The sequence below is a fragment of the Pinus tabuliformis genome, chromosome 7, assembly GCF_031772625.1.
Source record: "Pinus tabuliformis cultivar Carrire ecotype Pingquan chromosome 7, CPIR1, whole genome shotgun sequence".
Lineage (NCBI taxonomy): Eukaryota > Viridiplantae > Streptophyta > Pinopsida > Pinales > Pinaceae > Pinus > Pinus tabuliformis.
In genome coordinates, this window is record NC_142293.1 from 1,194,194,294 (window position 1) to 1,194,212,190 (window position 17,897).

General features: G+C 31.5%; 1 protein-coding gene across 1 annotated transcript; it reads right to left on the reverse strand.

Moving 5' to 3' along the window:
* Positions 1 to 857: 857 nt before the first annotated feature.
* Positions 858 to 11,768, reverse strand: LOC149251712 (phosphate transporter PHO1-like). Its single transcript, XM_089459544.1, has 14 exons — positions 11,387 to 11,768; positions 8,816 to 9,137; positions 7,526 to 7,967; positions 7,227 to 7,275; positions 6,167 to 6,238; positions 5,886 to 6,015; positions 5,609 to 5,729; positions 3,871 to 4,120; positions 3,656 to 3,760; positions 3,230 to 3,274; positions 2,888 to 3,040; positions 2,254 to 2,535; positions 1,412 to 1,566; positions 858 to 1,299 (listed from the first exon to the last, which is right to left on the reverse strand). Exons 1-14 carry the CDS (start codon positions 11,633 to 11,635, stop codon positions 1,212 to 1,214), a joined length of 2,463 nt encoding a protein of 820 aa, XP_089315670.1. The 5' UTR covers positions 11,636 to 11,768; the 3' UTR covers positions 858 to 1,211.
* Positions 11,769 to 17,897: the final 6,129 nt, after the last annotated feature.

Consider the following 17,897-nt stretch of genomic DNA (forward strand, 5'->3'; position numbering starts at 1 on the left):
AAATATGAAATTAAAAGGAATTGTATCCTTCTCCTTGTATGATAAATCCAAAGTAATCTACACTCTCATTATACATATAATTTTTTATTCTCATATTAAAATAATTGTTTGTTATTAATTATTTTCTAAATGTTATTTGTAGAAATCAAGTATACTCCAAATCTCTTTATTTCAAAAACATGAAATCATTTATTTGTTGTGGACATTGAAATATTTTATTTATGGTCCATATTGAAAAAATTATTATTATTTATATTTTTAATATTTTATGTAGTTCATGATTTCATAAAATATCAAAATTGTTAAATTTGGTCCATTGTTATTAGGATATGATACTGTAAATTTATCTTATTTTTACCAATAATGACATGCCTATCTCCAAAATAGTCCAAGTATTATAAGTTTTTTCTTTTTCTTCCAAATCCAACAATACATTTTTTGGTGATTATCTCATAAAGATTCAATTCCTTCAAGTAACATGATAAACTCTGACTACCAATACTCTTACTTGACAGCTTTGAAATTGGTTTATCCTCTCATAAAATATCAAAATGTTAAAATTGGACCATTATTATCAGAGTATGATGCTGTAAATTTATCTTACTTTTACCAATGGTGACATGCTAATTATTTGGAAAATAATCTAATTATTAAATTTTTTATTTTTTACATTTTTGAGAAAATTTAAATTATTGAAAATGTATTTTTTATATATAAATAAATTCAGCACATTTAAAAAAACCTTAGAAACACTCTGTCTCTACCAATCACATTACTAAAATTTAAGATTCCAAAAAAAATCTTTTTGAATTTCAATAAAAATTCACTTAAAAAGTTATGGAGAAAAAAGCAAAAACTTCTCACAATTAAACAACTATCTTGTTAATGAAATGTCTTTTGAAGGTACGCGTGTACTGTTCAGCTTGCGCCTCAACAAAAGCTGGATTGCAAGAAGTTTATTGAAGATTAGTACTTCCAATGTGAAACTGTGACATATGACAGGCCATTCTGAGAGCAGTGTTGTAATGAAATTTTTCAATTTTCAATACGAAATCAACCATTAAACAACAACTAGCGTATGTACATTTAGATGATTTAATTAATTTTCGATCACCAAATCGCCTAAGGTTGGTCGACCAGTTCCATCGACCATGGCATCGCGTGGCAGCCGCACTTGGTCTAGAGATTGGAGCACTGGTTGGTTCAGTCAGTCAGTCCGAATCCACCTCACGGAAAGGCAACGGAACAGTCTTCACAGCTCTGAACTTACCCACATTGTTCAAATGTTCATTCTCTAACCTGAACAACAACCACAAGCCATCTTTCTGGTTATATTCAAATTGGGATTCATAACTAAGCTTATAAAAAATTCAAAGTTCTCAAATATATTTGTTGCATGCGTTGCTTATACCTATAGAAGTTCCAATGGCCTCGTCGAATGACCTCAAGAGATGCCAAAACGAAGCCAGTCACCTTGTCCCCAGGCGTCTCCCTATACCCAGGACCAGTCATTTTCAAGTGCATCACCGATTGTACCCATGCAAGCCGAAGGACGAAATTCAGAGCCTGCAATGATTCATTTGGTTAGGGAAAAAATAAAAAACAGCAATGATTTATTTTGATGGAGGAAAAGGTTATTAAGAGAAAAATATCAATTTGGTTTGTCCCAAGTGGGTTAAGTCTGGAATTGGAATTCGTATTCGTATTCTTGATTCTCAAAATATCTCAAAAATGAAAAGCAATAAAGTCAAACAATTTGGATTCCTAGATATTTTCTTCAACCAAGATATCTAAAACCAATATCCATTGCATTCCCTCTTACAGAATAACAAAGAGGTTTGAACTTAGGCTTCAGCAGGACAATTAACATTAGCCTGAGATGATGTCAATTGCGGAATCCAATATTATCATCTCAATTGCAGAATCCAATATTTAATGGGCATGACCAAAGTTAATGTACATGGAGTAAAACTCCACCATTTTGATCTGGATTGCAAATTCTAGAATATTTTGTAAATTTGACTAATAAAAGCAAAAATAATTGTTTCACTTTACTTTTGTTCATTCATTAAATTTTTAGAATATTTCAAAATCTACAATAAAATTAAATTCAATAAAGTTAAGTTCCCATCTGCAATGCCCAAACCAAAGACTATACACATAAAAGTTTGGTCTAATCCACGACACTAACCCCCATATATATATATATATATATATAAACTGAAAATAGCAATCACTTTGAAGGTTGCTTACCATCGAGAGGAAATACACAGTCTTTTGTTTTATAATGAGTTCATCCCTGAGCCATGGGTTTTTTGAGCGCGGGTTAAGCAATCCCCAATCTCTCACAAAATCCCAATATAGTTGATATATAGTTGCAATAGTTGATGTGATCACAACTAGTGCTAGCAAGAAATCATTATGGGGCTGGTTTGTATACGATAACCTTGCTCCTGCTGCAATCATAGCTGATACATATTTTCCCAAATTGGCAAGATGCGACAAATCTCCTTCCTCAAACCATCTCCTTGCACACTGTAAAACAGTCAAACAAATCAGAATGGCCACCTTCAAATCGTTATATAGTTATCTTAATATCTGACTAAAATGTCCTAATTTATTTTTAGCTTTGGTAATTTCACTGAGAGAGAGGGAAGTGCTCTTACCAGCCGCTGAAGTCTAATGTCAAAAGGAAAAAAAAAAAACCAACCAATTTTAAAAACATGGTACATCTTAAACAGCGATGTATTAAGCTACTACAGGGTTTGCATTTGGTTTTTATTTATCCCCTTGGTTATTTCTTATGCTAAGACCATGAACATCCAAGATCAAAATTAATACAATAGTAACGTTTACATCTAAATTTAGAGAGGTCAGGACGGCCAACCTGCATGGCACGCGAATAATAGGGCAGGAATGAAATAACATAAGCCATCTGCCTGTATGACGTCTTATGATCGCAAGCACCATATTCGTGTTTTGCAAAACTTCCGGTTAGGTAATAACATGCTACGTACTCTACATTCCTGAGCAGGGGAATCTGGAAATCAATATTCCAAAAATGAACATTTATGTTAGCCACTTAATTTTAACACTAGAGCAATTGCAGGTTTTGAAATATTTTTAAAATTGAATGAAATTGTTTGATTTTTTTATCAAATTTCCAAAATATGGGAAATCTACCATAAAATTCTCCCTCATCATAAAAGTGAACTGTGAAGCAAATTACCTGACTCGTTAATTGATCGGCCATGAAAAAATCTGTCATCTCTACCTACAAAAATAGTGAGTGTTTCACTCAATGAACTTCTGACATATGAATTAAACAATACCACTAATTTTACTACATATTGGAAAATATCTATAAAAATCGCATTAATTAACCCCTTACCAATATGAACCCAATACACTTCCCAGTTTTATTGTAGGTATCCAGTTTTTCACTTTATACCCCTTTACCCCATATATATTCTTAAAACCCTTTACCCCATATATATCCCCAAAATATTAAATCATTTTTTCCTCCATATATATACCTCAATATGATATGATATTGGTACTCAGTGAAGCCCCGATAGTGTCAGTTACTCTATGAACATTTTTATCTTTAAATCAATCGAAAGAAACTGTAAAATTCATAAGGTCTGAGACTTACTTTATACAATGGCGCAAGCAAAATGTTTCTCATGATCCTAAGGAAGCAAAAGCGGCTTGATCTATATATAATATTAATTGGGCAGAAGAGCACAGCAGCAGAGACCTGGCAGATTCAAAGGTTCGGTCAGGGGATTTGATTTACCATAATATCGAACAATCTGCTTTTTAATCTCTGAAAGAAAAAAAAAGGTATTTAAAGTATTGTAAACATACCAGCAGAGTTAGTGCAGGAATTGAATCTATGACATCTGAAGAAAATCCCTTCAGCCGTAATGTTAGATGAGCCACCATACCCCCCATCACTACTGTCATAAAAGTCGAGCAGATCAAGAAAACATCTCGATATGTCAATTCTGTAGCTGGCGAAAATTCAAATATGAAGCTGTAGTTGATTCTCGTGCTCCTCCACATGTAGATATTGCACCCATACAAGAATAGATGCAGATTAAATAACACTAACGTGCTGCACACACACAAGTGAACAGTTTCATTCGTTAGATGACATAGAGGATTCACCGTGACACACAGGTGAACAGTTTCATTCGTTAGATGACATAGAGGATTCACCGTGATTATGATGATTATAACCAGCCAAACATTTAGAAACTTCCAATTGCTATACATCATTTCATTTATTTTCAGTTGATTATAACATAATGGCGGAGAATATGTGTTTTACCTCAAAGCCAAAAGGGAGTTTGGGGTGGCTGAAGCGATCATGGCAGGTTATGGATTATTAGGTAAACTATGAGATAGATTTATTTTGTAGTATTATGTTATGTCATTTGAGGTTTAGATGTTATTATGAAATATTATGTTATGAGATTTGAATTTAAAATTTTTCAATTAACTTTTGTTTATGGAAAAATGTATATAAATATTTAAAAATTATAATAATAATACATTTTATATCATGTCAATATAAATAGATCAATAGTAACATTCTTTAAATAATAAAAAGGAGAAAAATAACCAAAAGATGAAAGATAATATAATAAATCTCATATCATGCAACTACAAATGCGTCCAGTAACATATTTTTCTAAATAAAAAAAAATAAAAGAAAAAGATAATATGGTAGTGGTTATAAATAAAAAAAAATAAAAGAAAAGATAGTATGGTAGTGGTCCATATCACATGAGTACAAAGCAACTATTAAAAGAATCCAACAAATAATTAAAAGAATGAAGTAAAAAATAATATATATGGCATATTTATTTAAAAAACAACATAGAATCCGGCTTTTGCATTTTTTAAGCAAACCTAGAAAAAATATTGAATGGGAGGAATTCGCCTTTAGTTAATTTTTTTTAAATAAATCTAAATAATGTAGCATCAAATTTTTATTTGTGATCTCCTTTATTTATAATTTTGAACATATTATCATATTAGGTCTTTGTGTACTTTACTCTAAACATATTATCATATTTCTTGAGCAAATTCTACATTAATAAAAATATTCCTCGACTCAAAATATCATTCACAATATCCATGCTTTTTGAGCAAATTCTATATTCATGTTTTTTTTTTCAAATTCTTCGTTCTTAATTCTCCAATGTTATTATACTTGAAACAACACTCATGTCCCATGCTTCTTCATCTTCAACATTACTAATTTTCCATGCTCCTTTAGCAAATTCTAAATTACTTGAAAATGTTCTTTGACTCAAAAACATGGATCACAATATCCCATGCTCTACTAAATTCTACATTACTAATTAGTTCATCTAAGCAGTCGTTTTCATCATGGAACTTCAACTTGCACAATTTCTTTAAATTATAATGACCAACCATTTATTATAAATATATATTCTAAAAGGTTATTTGATATTTGACTAATCATTTCCTAGCACAGTCAAGGTGACATCAGGCGATGATAAGTCTGAGAAAGGACACTTTGTCTAAAATCAATTTTTTTTTGGTCTCCACAGTAAAAGGCTAGTAATCAAACCTGAAAATTGGGAAAAAGGTTGCGACATAGCCAGATTGATCGGAATCTCTGTACAAGCCGGTTAAATGAGCCAGTATAGCATACCCAACAAACAGAGCTAGGAAAAACCCTGTGAAGATCCCTGCAGTACAAGTCATTCCAATGATCATAACCATATTATATTTTAAAAATTCTACATTACATTCATGAATAGTATTAGCTTGAAGCTGTTATCATATTGCTAAAATGATCAGAATGAATGTACAGTAGCTGCGATCATGGAGGATATAAGTACTACCAATGAATAAAGTCACAGCATGGGAATCCTTTTTTTCCCTTGGCCTCAAAAACTTCATAGCCTTTTTGCGGTCATCTTCCATGAAATATTGAATGAATGTAGATTCAATATCATCTGCTAATTTTACCGCCTGTGCAGTATTACAAACCATTCCAAAATCAGTGGCCAAACGAAGTTGTGTTATTTCATCTTGACAATAATATAGTAGTAGTTTGAATTCACACACCAGTGCAGTGCTACCATATTTAAAATCAAAATTCCTGAAAAGCTAAATCTCCCACCTTATCAGAATGATTGAAATATGATTTCTCAACTGCTTTTAAGTAAACAGGAGCTGCTTGTTGTTCGCTTACCTTCAAAATGTAATCACAAACAAAACGCAAGTGAGCTTAAATATATAAGTGTATCCATTCAAATACCAATAGTCTTACATTGTTTTCCATTACCACAGGAATTGCGGTAGTCCCACTGTTGCTCAGAACAGTACAGTCAAATTTGAATTGGGGCAATCGAATTTACCAAACTTATATATAAAAGAATGAAATTCCAAAAAGGAAAAATGGAAATATATGTAATATGACACATTATCAGTAAAAATTAAAAATAATAAAAATTAAAAAAAGCCCAGAAAATTATTAAAGAGAAGAATTGAAAACATAACAAGTTTCATCAGATTTTGTTTTGAAATAGTTTGGAAATTTAATAAAAATGAGTGAATTCAAATGGAGTGTTTTATGTTATTTATTATATTTTTAGAAAAAAGTTGTATCCAAGTAACTATCCGAAAGATAAGATCAAAGTCAATTGTTTGATTTTATAAATATTTTCAGAATTTACAATCAGATGATCCGAACTCTTCTCCCATCTCTCTCAAAGAGTGAAAATCATATGAGGCATGCAGGATAAAGTCCTATAAGGCCTTAGGAAAAATCTACAATTTTTAAGAAAAAATTATTTGTCCATCAAATTCCAAAATATTCCCAAAATCTATAATCAGATATCTAAACTTTTCTCCAATCTCTTTGAAAGAACAAAAATCATATGCATTTGACCTCACAAATATTCTCAGAATCTACAATCACATGGTCCAACTCTTCTCGCATCCCTCTTTAAAGAGTGAAAATCATATGAGTCATGCAGGAAAAAGTCATACAAGGCATGCAAGAAAAATCTGCAATTTTTAAGAGGAAAAATTGTTTGACTATCAAATTCCAAAATATTCTCAAAATCTACAATCTGATGATCTAAACTTTTCTCCAATCTCTTAAAACAAATGAAAATGGTATAAAGCATACAACAAAATTTACAATTTTTAAAGAGAAAAATTTTAACTTAGATTACCTTGTCAAATTTCTTCAATATCTTCCCAAAGGCAACCATGTTCAAGGAACTGCCATGCCAAACAAAATCACTATCAATTAATCAATAAGTCACTGTTTAAACTTTTGATTGTTAAACTAATACATGCATTATTAATCTTGAACTTATATTTAATCAAACAATTTACCCTTCTCCTGATTATCATATTATTTCCTATATATTCCTTAAATCCCTGAAATCTACTATCACTTTCGCATGCCCCATTATTAATAGGAGCACTGGTGACCTCTGTAGGTCTGTATATAATATGACCAACCAACCTGTAGGTTTTCAGCAAGCCAAGGCCTTTGTAAAGCTCTACAAAAGCTCCACGTATCATTTTCTCGGCATGCTGCAGCTTCTTCTTATTAATTCTGGTGCTGCCTGATCCTCCCTGAAACGCTGCTTCATCCTTCTTGGCAGGTTGATTCTGCACCAAATCTTCCCACAGCATTTGCGTAATGGCCGAAACGGTTCGGGACGGAGTGGTCGCCGGAATGTCGACCCTCATCTGCCGACTTAAGGTGTTGCCGATTCTTGCACTGCCGGCGCTCCCCGATTTGCCTTTCAGATATAATTTGGTGTTCCCCTTTTTGGTCTTCGATCGATTCCCGGAGAGACGAGAAGGAGAATCTACAAATGTGACGCCGTTCTTTTCAAAAACAGATGCAACCACATCTTCGTCCTCCTTTTCGCCCTCCTTTTCGCCCGCGACACTTCCGTCTATAGAATCAAATTAACACCGAACATTGCTCAGACTCAATTGTTTCCAATAATACCAACCATGAAAAACAATAACCATATATAGGAGCGGGGCTGAACTTAGGTAGATCGTAGATTTGAAAGTATCTCTGAATTTGATAGTCAGAAACCAAAAAGGTGAAAACATTGATAATATTACTAGAATTTGTAATTGACCTAAGAAATGCCAAAAAAAAATACTCAAAAAATATCTTTCTCTTATTTTAGTTGGGTAACAGAATAATTAAAAGATATAGATGTTTTTATATATACTATAAACAATGTTCATCCAACATTTGGGAATTTGTAATGGATATTGTTTAATATGAATATTCAGGAATAAGGAATTTTTAGCTAGAATTTGGAGTTTTTATTTCAAAAAAATCACCATTGGAATGTTTGAATAATTTTTGTAATAGAAATAGATTCAAAAAACTCTTATATCGCCAAAAATCAAGCAGCCCAACCATATTAATAAACTTATTATACTCCAGACAATATCAATTAACAACATTTTTATATCCAGTGTTTCAGAGATATCTAAGAATCTGATGACAAAAGATCTATTGTTTAATCCCCTCTCCCAACCATTTCTCAAATATACAATCAACCTGAGTTCAGCCAACAGAGCCAAACACCATAGCCCTCATATATCACCCTTCCCTTCATATTTGTTTCATACTTCGGCACAATCGGAATAAGATTAGTCTGATTTTTCTGAGTGCTCAAGTTTTTTCTACACCCAACTATGTATATAGTACCATTAATACGCTACAGCTGAATACTTTTAGCACAGTATATATATAAAAGAAAAGGGCAAAGAACCCTACCCTCGCTGGGGATCGAGCGCCCTCCATATCTGCTGGAGTCTGAACCGCTCTCGCTCCCTCCATGGCCCGAAGATGATTTCTTGGACGACCCTTGATCGTTGAGGATGTCTTTGAGGTCGATCAAGATTTGCGTTTGCCTTTTCAACGTTTCTCCCCTTTCCAGAAACTCTGCTTCCTTCCTTCTGTAGAATTCATTTACTTTGTTCAACTCTGCATCCAGGCTTGCAAAGAAGGCCTTAGCAGCGTCTGCCTGTTCAAAGAGCTGTATCAACTCTGTTTCGTACACGTATCCTCTCCTTGAGGGCGAGATGCTGTGACGTACCTGCATGAACGTCCATGTCAACAAATTTTAATAAAAAAGAAAATCAGACGTTACAGTTAGCCTTCAACAACCACAACCACTTTTAAAAGAAATATTAAAAAGAAAGAAAAGCAATCTATAAAGTATCGACACATCACATCTCCATGTATGATCGCACTTTGGGCGTTAGTGCTTTAACGCAATTTTAGTTGTGAAAGCAATATTCTCCCAAAAGATACACGTAACTATTGTGCTCCTGGTGGTACACCTCTTAAAAGACCTTTTTCTTTTTCACCTATCTTTTCAAATTGACTATTTTTCCTTCACAACTACGAAATCAATGTAAACATTTTATATAAATCAAATCAGAGCATGCTGACAGTGAGCCCATACTAAATTAATTTCGCTGATTCACACAGGTTGAAAATGGCCAAAAAGTTGCCAATAGAAATACAATACTCAAAATTCTTTGCTGGATTCAAGTCACTCATTGACAGTGGGGAATGCTAATAGTCTTTACGTCTCCACCTCTTAAAAGAAGATATCAACAAACTATCAAGCTAAAGCTAATACTCACAATTCCATCTAAAAAACTATAAACAACGAAACAGCTTATTAAGGCAGTTTAATTAGTGATAGTTGTGATATAAGGCAGTTTAATTAGTGATAGTTGTGATATAAAATGTTATGTAAATTCTGAGATTCAAAATTCAAATCTCGTGAAAATTCAAATCTCTCGTAAATATTTATCTCACTGGAAAAAATTATAAAGAACAAAAGAAATTAGAAAAATATACTTCAACACCAATTTTTGTTTCATTTCTGATACCAATAACCCCATGAAAATCAATCTTCTCATCAACTTTCTCTAACCGACATAATTTTTTTCCTGAAGCAATTCACGGCCTGTGTAACCATACATCACAACAATTTGGAACAGGCGTTGTCCAGTACACATTGATCAGTACTGTTACAATTTGTGGCTCTGCAATAAACTTCTCACATGCAAATCAAAATCTTCAATGAAACAACTTCAAATGCCAGTATAAAGAGAATATTTTCATGGCCAGGATACCAAAATGCAATATGAATGCACTTGAGATGAGTCGTTCTTCAAAATACATGAAATGTGTTTAATAACATTATCTGCTTAGATTTACCTAACCAATATAATTCATCTTCCATATTATTTGTTTATGATTTTGATAGTTCACTTAAATTTAATGGTTCATGACTTTGTTCTTGTATATTCTATTCGGTTGGTTTTTATCTATTCTATTTTTGTTAGGGTTTTTTATGAAATCCTCCAATAATACTAACAATTGATAATTCATTTACATGTGATAATAGAAACACAAATTTCAAAATAATATAATTAAATATAACTAATTATATCTAGTAACATCAATCAACAAAAAAATTTGATAGTTCATTTACCTCTAATTATATCTAGTAACATTAGTCCATAAAAAAAATTGATAGTTCATTTACCTCTAATGATAGTAACAACAAAAATTATAAAAAAATTGATAGTTCATTTACCTCTAATGATAGTAACAACAAAAATTAAAAAAATTGATGATAAAAAAAGTGTAATTAAATGTAATTAGCTATATCTTTTAACATCCATCATCACCTTCAAAGTTTTGTACCCCGTATCATATAAATACAAGAAAATCATCACTTTCAAAGTTTACACCTGGTAACATATATATATACAAGACAATCTTGCAGACAGCAGTACAGGTATGTTATATACAAGACAATCATGACCTTCAAAGTTCACATCTTGTAACATATAAATACAAGACAATCTAGCAGGCAGGCGCAGTACAGGTTTTAATCGTTGAAAACATGAAAAACCACAAGAAGTTTCCTTCTACTTTCTTTCAAAAATAAGTAAAGCTGCACATAGAGAACAAAACAAATTCCTCACTGTAACAAATTCATCACACGCTATTTTCTCAGCTTGTGAGCGTGAGATCTCAACAAAACGCCAAATTCCACAATCTTCCAGAAAAGCTTATAATAGACAATCGATAGATCCAAGGCCACAGACAACCAAAACAAGTATTATGAAAAACAGCCATAATCACGTATCAGTAAACAAACCTCCTCCGCCTGAAAAACCAACGTAAAATTATTCACATTCTCCAACAATTTCGTGGTGAGAAATGTTTGTAAAACAAACAAACTTTATATGAAAAACTATTGTTGCCCATCAACATTCTGCAAGTAATATATATTTTATATATAGATCTTAGGGTCACCTGAATGGCATCACCATGGCTGGAGGCTTTTGGCAACCAAGCTTTGGTCTTTTCTTTCAAAAAATCTATAACGGATTCCAATTTTGAGCAGCTGAACCCCTCTGCAGAATCATGAGCTTTATTCCAAGATTCATTCTTACGAAGGAGCTTGATTTTCTTAATGTCCTTCTTCAATAACCTGTAATTAACGAATGCCCCTTTCCACTCTGGTATCAACTGGGCCTCGAGCTGCTTAGAAAACTTCACCATTTCTTCTCCTCCAGAGATTTAAGCTGCAGCCTGCAAGCTACCATAAGTCTGATATGCAGCAATAAGAGGAAGAAGAAGAAAGAGAAAGAGTCACACTGGAATCCAAAGAAAAGAGGGCTATCAGGCCAGAATTTATGTGCAACCCCACTATGCACAGTAACATTAAAAAAAAGAAAAGCTTTTGACACAAAAAGGCTGTTTGTGAATATTATTAAATAGGCCTAGATAGTGTCTCAAACGTGCACTGGAATTTCGTGAAGCACGCCTCTGTTTTCATCATTCATAATTCTCCTGCACCCAATGGCCCGGGAGATTCCGATTGGTATATAGTCGCTGCTTTTTCTTAAGGAATCCATTCTTTGGCTTGATTTTCGCATCAGATTTTCTGAATAGTAAACATGGGCCATCAGCATTTGTGAACCTTTACTCCACGGCACAATTGCATGGGTTAAAGGATTTGTTCATAACAAACAGTACATGTTGGTGCTTCCCCTGACTTTCTGAAAGGTATGTTAATGCCATTGCCCTATACAGTATCAGGGCAGCCAGAAAACCGTAAGGGATTCCATTCAGCCAACACTAGACCGACAGCACTGCAATTATCCACGTGGTGGAGGTGGCCCTCTATTCTTTTTTATATGATTTTTCCTCTCCCTCCCCACCTAAATCTGCATGACCACCCTCCCCATCAAACCTTTCTAACTGTAATTCACAGTTTGATTGGCCTTTGAATGGCGCGTGGAACGGTGGAGATTTGTTATTGGAAAGCCTTATCATGTGGCCATGCCATTCCCACGCGGGAAAAACAATTAATGTGGATAAGATAGATTTTTAAAGGTTAAAATGCCTCAATCAGCAAGGAGAAGTCAAATTAAATTTAATTATGGATGGAGAAGCTCCACTAGAACACTCGTTGCTACTGGAGGGACATGGTGGAAATTTGCTGGTTTGTGTTATCCAATGAATGGGAATTTAAGTTGCTTGTTGCCTTTTGGTGTAACCAATAAAGGATGGCCCTCTAGTGGTAGTGGTAAACAACAAGCTGGTCTAGCGTTTGCCTTGTTTATTTCTTTTTTGTGGTGTATGACTTGGACTATAGACCTTTGTAGTGGATTTTATCATGATAAATTACAAGTGGGGTGCCCTTTTCAGTGGGTCCTCTTTATCTAATTATATGTTGCAAAAGGCAATTTATATACCTCTAAAAACAATAATTCTTCAAACTCACCTTCATTTCTTTAAAGGGCACTTTGCGAAAAAAGTTAGGAAGTACCCTTCATAGGTTCCCTTAGAATCTTTTCTATCACTATTTTAGGAATGAAAAAGTTACACAGATGTCCTTAGAATTTTTTTAATTATTGTGTTTTTCCCTTCCTATATGCCCTAGTGCAAAAGTTACAAAGATGTCCTTAGATTTTTTTAATTATTGTGTTTTCCCCTTCCTAGATGCCCTAATGCAAAAGTTACAAAGATGCCCTTGGAATATTTTATAAAGGTTTAGTGTGTTGAGGATTTGGCTGTGCGTTTTGTATAGGCACGCACCAATGGCCCCACCATTTTGTACCTTGAGTTTGGGAGTTATTTAAATGTTGAGATGCCGTGATCATATCTTTGGGTACTTATTGTTAAATTATATTAGTGATGTTGGTCACTCTTTGTACATTGGGTTTTGGAATTTATGTCATATGTACTTATAGATGTGTTAGATTAGGTAGATGGTTGTTATCTTATGTAGATGGTCAGTGAGGATACGTGTGATCATTTAATGGTTAGATAGATATGTGAGTTGTAATTTTTTTTTCAATTTTAAAGTGAGAATGAAACATTGTTGTAAGAAGTTGTGTTTCAGTCAGTTTTTATTGGAGTTGTCTATAATGCGGCGAAAAAATTGAGGTCAAATCTTGATTTCTTGCAGTTAAAATGGTTTTTTAACTGCATATTTGGATTCAGCACCCTGAAAAACCCCTGGGACGCTTTCATTGTGCAAAAACTAGCTATCAAACTTGCGATTCCAATAATTCTTGCCGGATTTCGACCGGAAAAATCCGCCGGAAAGGCTTTCAAAAAGTCGCGTTATAGACAACTCCATTTTTATTTTTATTATTTATAATGTTGAATAAAATATATATTTTTTTATATTATTTATTAAAAGTATTTTAATGATTTATTGATAGATCAATGATTTTGAATGTTATTTTTTATATTATTTGATAGTTATTTTTTTATTTGGTTTATTAGTAATGAATCGATTGTTCTCTTTTTCTTTTATATACATATAGGAAAATTGTTAAATATTTTCCTTCAATTTAAAAATAATATTATTATATAATATATTAATTAAGACTTCAAAATATTATTTACAAAAATTAAATTTAAGTAAAAAAAATAAATTCAATTAACATTATATATATATATATATCCCTATTATTTTAAAAATTTAATTTCATATAATAAATGAAGTTAATTTTCCACCTTATAAATTATTCTTTTCATTAAAATAAATATTATATTTATAATAATTTCTTTGATACTTTAAAATTCTTTAAAAATATTTATTATTTAAATTCAATTAAATATATATATTAATATTCGTAAAGATCTTTATGATTCATGTCCATTACATTCCCGTCCAGAAACATGTTATTTAAAGCTCAATCACTTTTATTTTTCCAACCAAGTAACCGACTTATTATCTACATTCATGTTATATCTATGCATGTCTTTAAGTGACCAAGCAAACATTGTTTTCCAAACCATGTCACATTTCTATGAAAAGTAAACAATGTTCACATGTTTATTGAGGACATATAATATAAGAACATGCTTATGTTATTTAAGGACATGTTAGTTTTAAAAGCAAATAAAGGTATTCATGAGGATCCTTAAAAACCCTTCCTTTATGAATGAGCTCAAGTGCCTTCATTTAAAATCATAGAACACCTATGCTTTCTAAATCCAAGTAAAGGACAAAATTCATTAAAAATCATTCAACACTTACGATTTTTTAACCAAGTAAAGGGCAAGATAAATGTAAAACAATGATATTTTGGGAAATTATAATATATATGCCCTCATTTTTAATGAGTTTCTTTGTAAGAATAATGAAAATAATGATATTTTGGGATATTAAAATATAATAAGAAAGCATAAAAAATATATACTCAACCATTGTTTCAATTATTAAATAAAGAGTAGGAAGTATATAAAGTTGCATTAAAATAAAAAAATATTTCATAAAAAAATTCAATGAATATTATAAAAATTTTAATGAATAATATAAATAAAAGTATAAAATTTAACATTATATCATTTTTATATATATAATTTTAACATAAAGTTTAAGTTAATTTCTACCGTCTTTGGATTTAAACCTATAACTTTTTGCAAAGAAACCGTCTTTCCCTTACTCATCATAAAATTAGATACCAATTTTTAAAAAACTTAATAAATGAAGTATACTTGCTACCAACTAGTTATTTATATTTATATAATATAAGCTATTTATTTTTAATTAAACAATGGACATATAAATTTATGTTTTAATAGCTAAACTATATTATACTTAATATTATAATTAATATATATAATTTAAAACTTCATTCATGGCAAAGGGGATTCACTCAATGAATCTATGCCATGGTGCATGTGTACATGGCATATTAAGCAATATCCTTAATTTGACTACATATTGGAAAATATCTTTAAAAATCACTTTATTTAACCCCCTACCAATATGAACCCAATACACCTTTCCAATTTAAAAAGTCTCTACTTTCACTAGATATTGTAGGTATCCATTTTTTCATTAACATTTTTTATACCCCTTTATATTTATATCCCTAGTATAGTGACATGATGCCTCTCTTATGACCCCACATGCATTCTACAATGCACCTTTCTTCTTTTGATATACATTGTAGAAGATGAAGGATTCAAAGGTTCAGGGAGAAGATGAAGGAGATGTACAAGTTAAATTGACAGAAGGGCCCTTAGATCAACTTGGTTTCCAAATGCAATTGGGAAACCTAGTATGCACTGCTTCTTCTTCTATTTCTACTGATCTTGCAACATTTCCAATTGAAAGGACTCCTTCCCCAGTAGATACATTGAAAAAGGATTACCAATATATTAAAGAGACAAATTACAAGGTCAAAAGTAACATGACAACTCAACTAATAGCACAAATGACCCCAACCTATCAAACAAGGCTACTTTCTGCTATGGAATTAAAAAATAATTAGTTGAAACTGTCTTTAATAGATCCTGGTATTTAATTTATTCCTTTAAGACTTGATTTCAAAATGTGTTATATAAACAATATTTTATAATATACATATTTCTATACAACATATAAAAACCTTTTACCCTTCTATTTTATATTTAATATATTATTTCATTTTTTCCTCATTTGGTATGGCATTGCTTTGTCAGTAAAACCCCATAATCCATTGCTACCATTTTGTAAAGATATTTAAATAATACATTTACATTACTCATTCTATGTTGAAATTTTTGCTTAAAATAAGGTAAAGCAATTTTTTGTTAAATTGTGATTTTTTTAATTTAAAATATGTTCCTATTATATATAGATTCAATGTTCTAACCAATCTTTGAGATATTTTTTTAGCTCAAATTTATTATTCCAAAAGATACATATTAGAAATACAAAATTTAAGAAAAAAATAACTACAAAAAAAATATATAAAAAGACTCCACAGCCTATACTAGTTACTTATTATTCAAAAATAATGCTGCGATAGTATAGTTGAAACATATGATCTACTCTTTAAAGAAGGGGCATTGGCCCCACTACTTTGTTCTATGTAGGCATCCTTTGTAGAAGAAATAGGATTTATTTTCAATACGAGTTATGAGCTATTGTTCGAATAAGAGATATTAATGTAGGATGATTTAATTCTCGAGCGTGATCTATAGATCTAGAATAACTTATTAGTCCAAATTCGTGTAACGACAGCATTATTTATTACTCCAAATTATGGTATTTATATAGCATTAGTCATTAATCTAGTGAGATATCGTTTGGCATGATTTATTGCTCTAAATTTACAATCAAATTTATTATTATTGGTTTGATTATTCCCGCGAGGAATGATGGAAAAAGAAATATGAAAGGGAATTTAATGACGTAATAGTTACTTATTTCTAATTTTCTATTGTGTGTTTTAATAAAAATCAGAAGTAATGATTTTAATATATATTTTTTATCTTCAGCATAACAATAATTAGTACAGAGAAAAAAATAGCTTTCACTTAATTGTGATTAATAAGATTTATTTAGGGTTATGGGTAGATTTTTTTTCTTAATTTATACCTATGATTTGGTTGATTTCAATAAGGTTTAGACGATGATTAAAGATAATGGTTAATTTTTTTTTGGTAATATAATGAAATTTTTTTGATTGTCATTATTCATTGGTCTAGTTATTAGTTTTTTCATTAATTTAAATATTCTTCTATGATACTTGAGAGTGTTTGAAGTGATGTGTATAGTGTTTTGATTACCTTTTGTTATATCATGATGGACATATATTGAAAATAGCTTAGTCATGGATGTTGATGGACATATATTGAAAATAATTTAGTTATGGATGTTGATGTGGTGTATTTCTTTAGGATGTTTGACACCTATGCGGTTTGGTTACAATATTCACGAGGGGTGCACATAAAGGTTAGTTTTTTCTTAGAGTATTATTAGGAATCTTAAAGGAGGGAATTAATCCCTAAGTAACATGAGGACACTTGGCTTCTTACATGGAGAATAGTGCTTCACATAAGGATGTTTGAATTGAGAAGCGATTATGTAGGTGTGGTGGACTTATAGGTACACATGGCTTAAGAGGGACAATTAGAGCATGGGATACTTTTGAAGGAGTGTTGTACACTTCTTGTGGAGGGTTGACTTATGGGCCCTTGTTTGATGGATGTGCATATCTCTGAACTTGATATGTGTCATCTAAAGTTGGATCACATCACATGTGGACCTATCTAATGTTTTTTATAATTTGTAATTTTTAAAATTTGTTTGTGGACATGATCCATTTTATTATTCCAGACCTCTCTCATTTTTCATATAAATAAAAGGAGGGATGATATATTCTTTTAATTCACAATATCAATCACATCAATGCATTATATATGCAGGGGCTTGAACTAGAACAAAATCATCCTCTTGGTTTGGTTGAAGAAGAAGACTAAGGTTAACATTTTCCCTAAGAAGATTAGTGAAACTAATGTTTGAAAG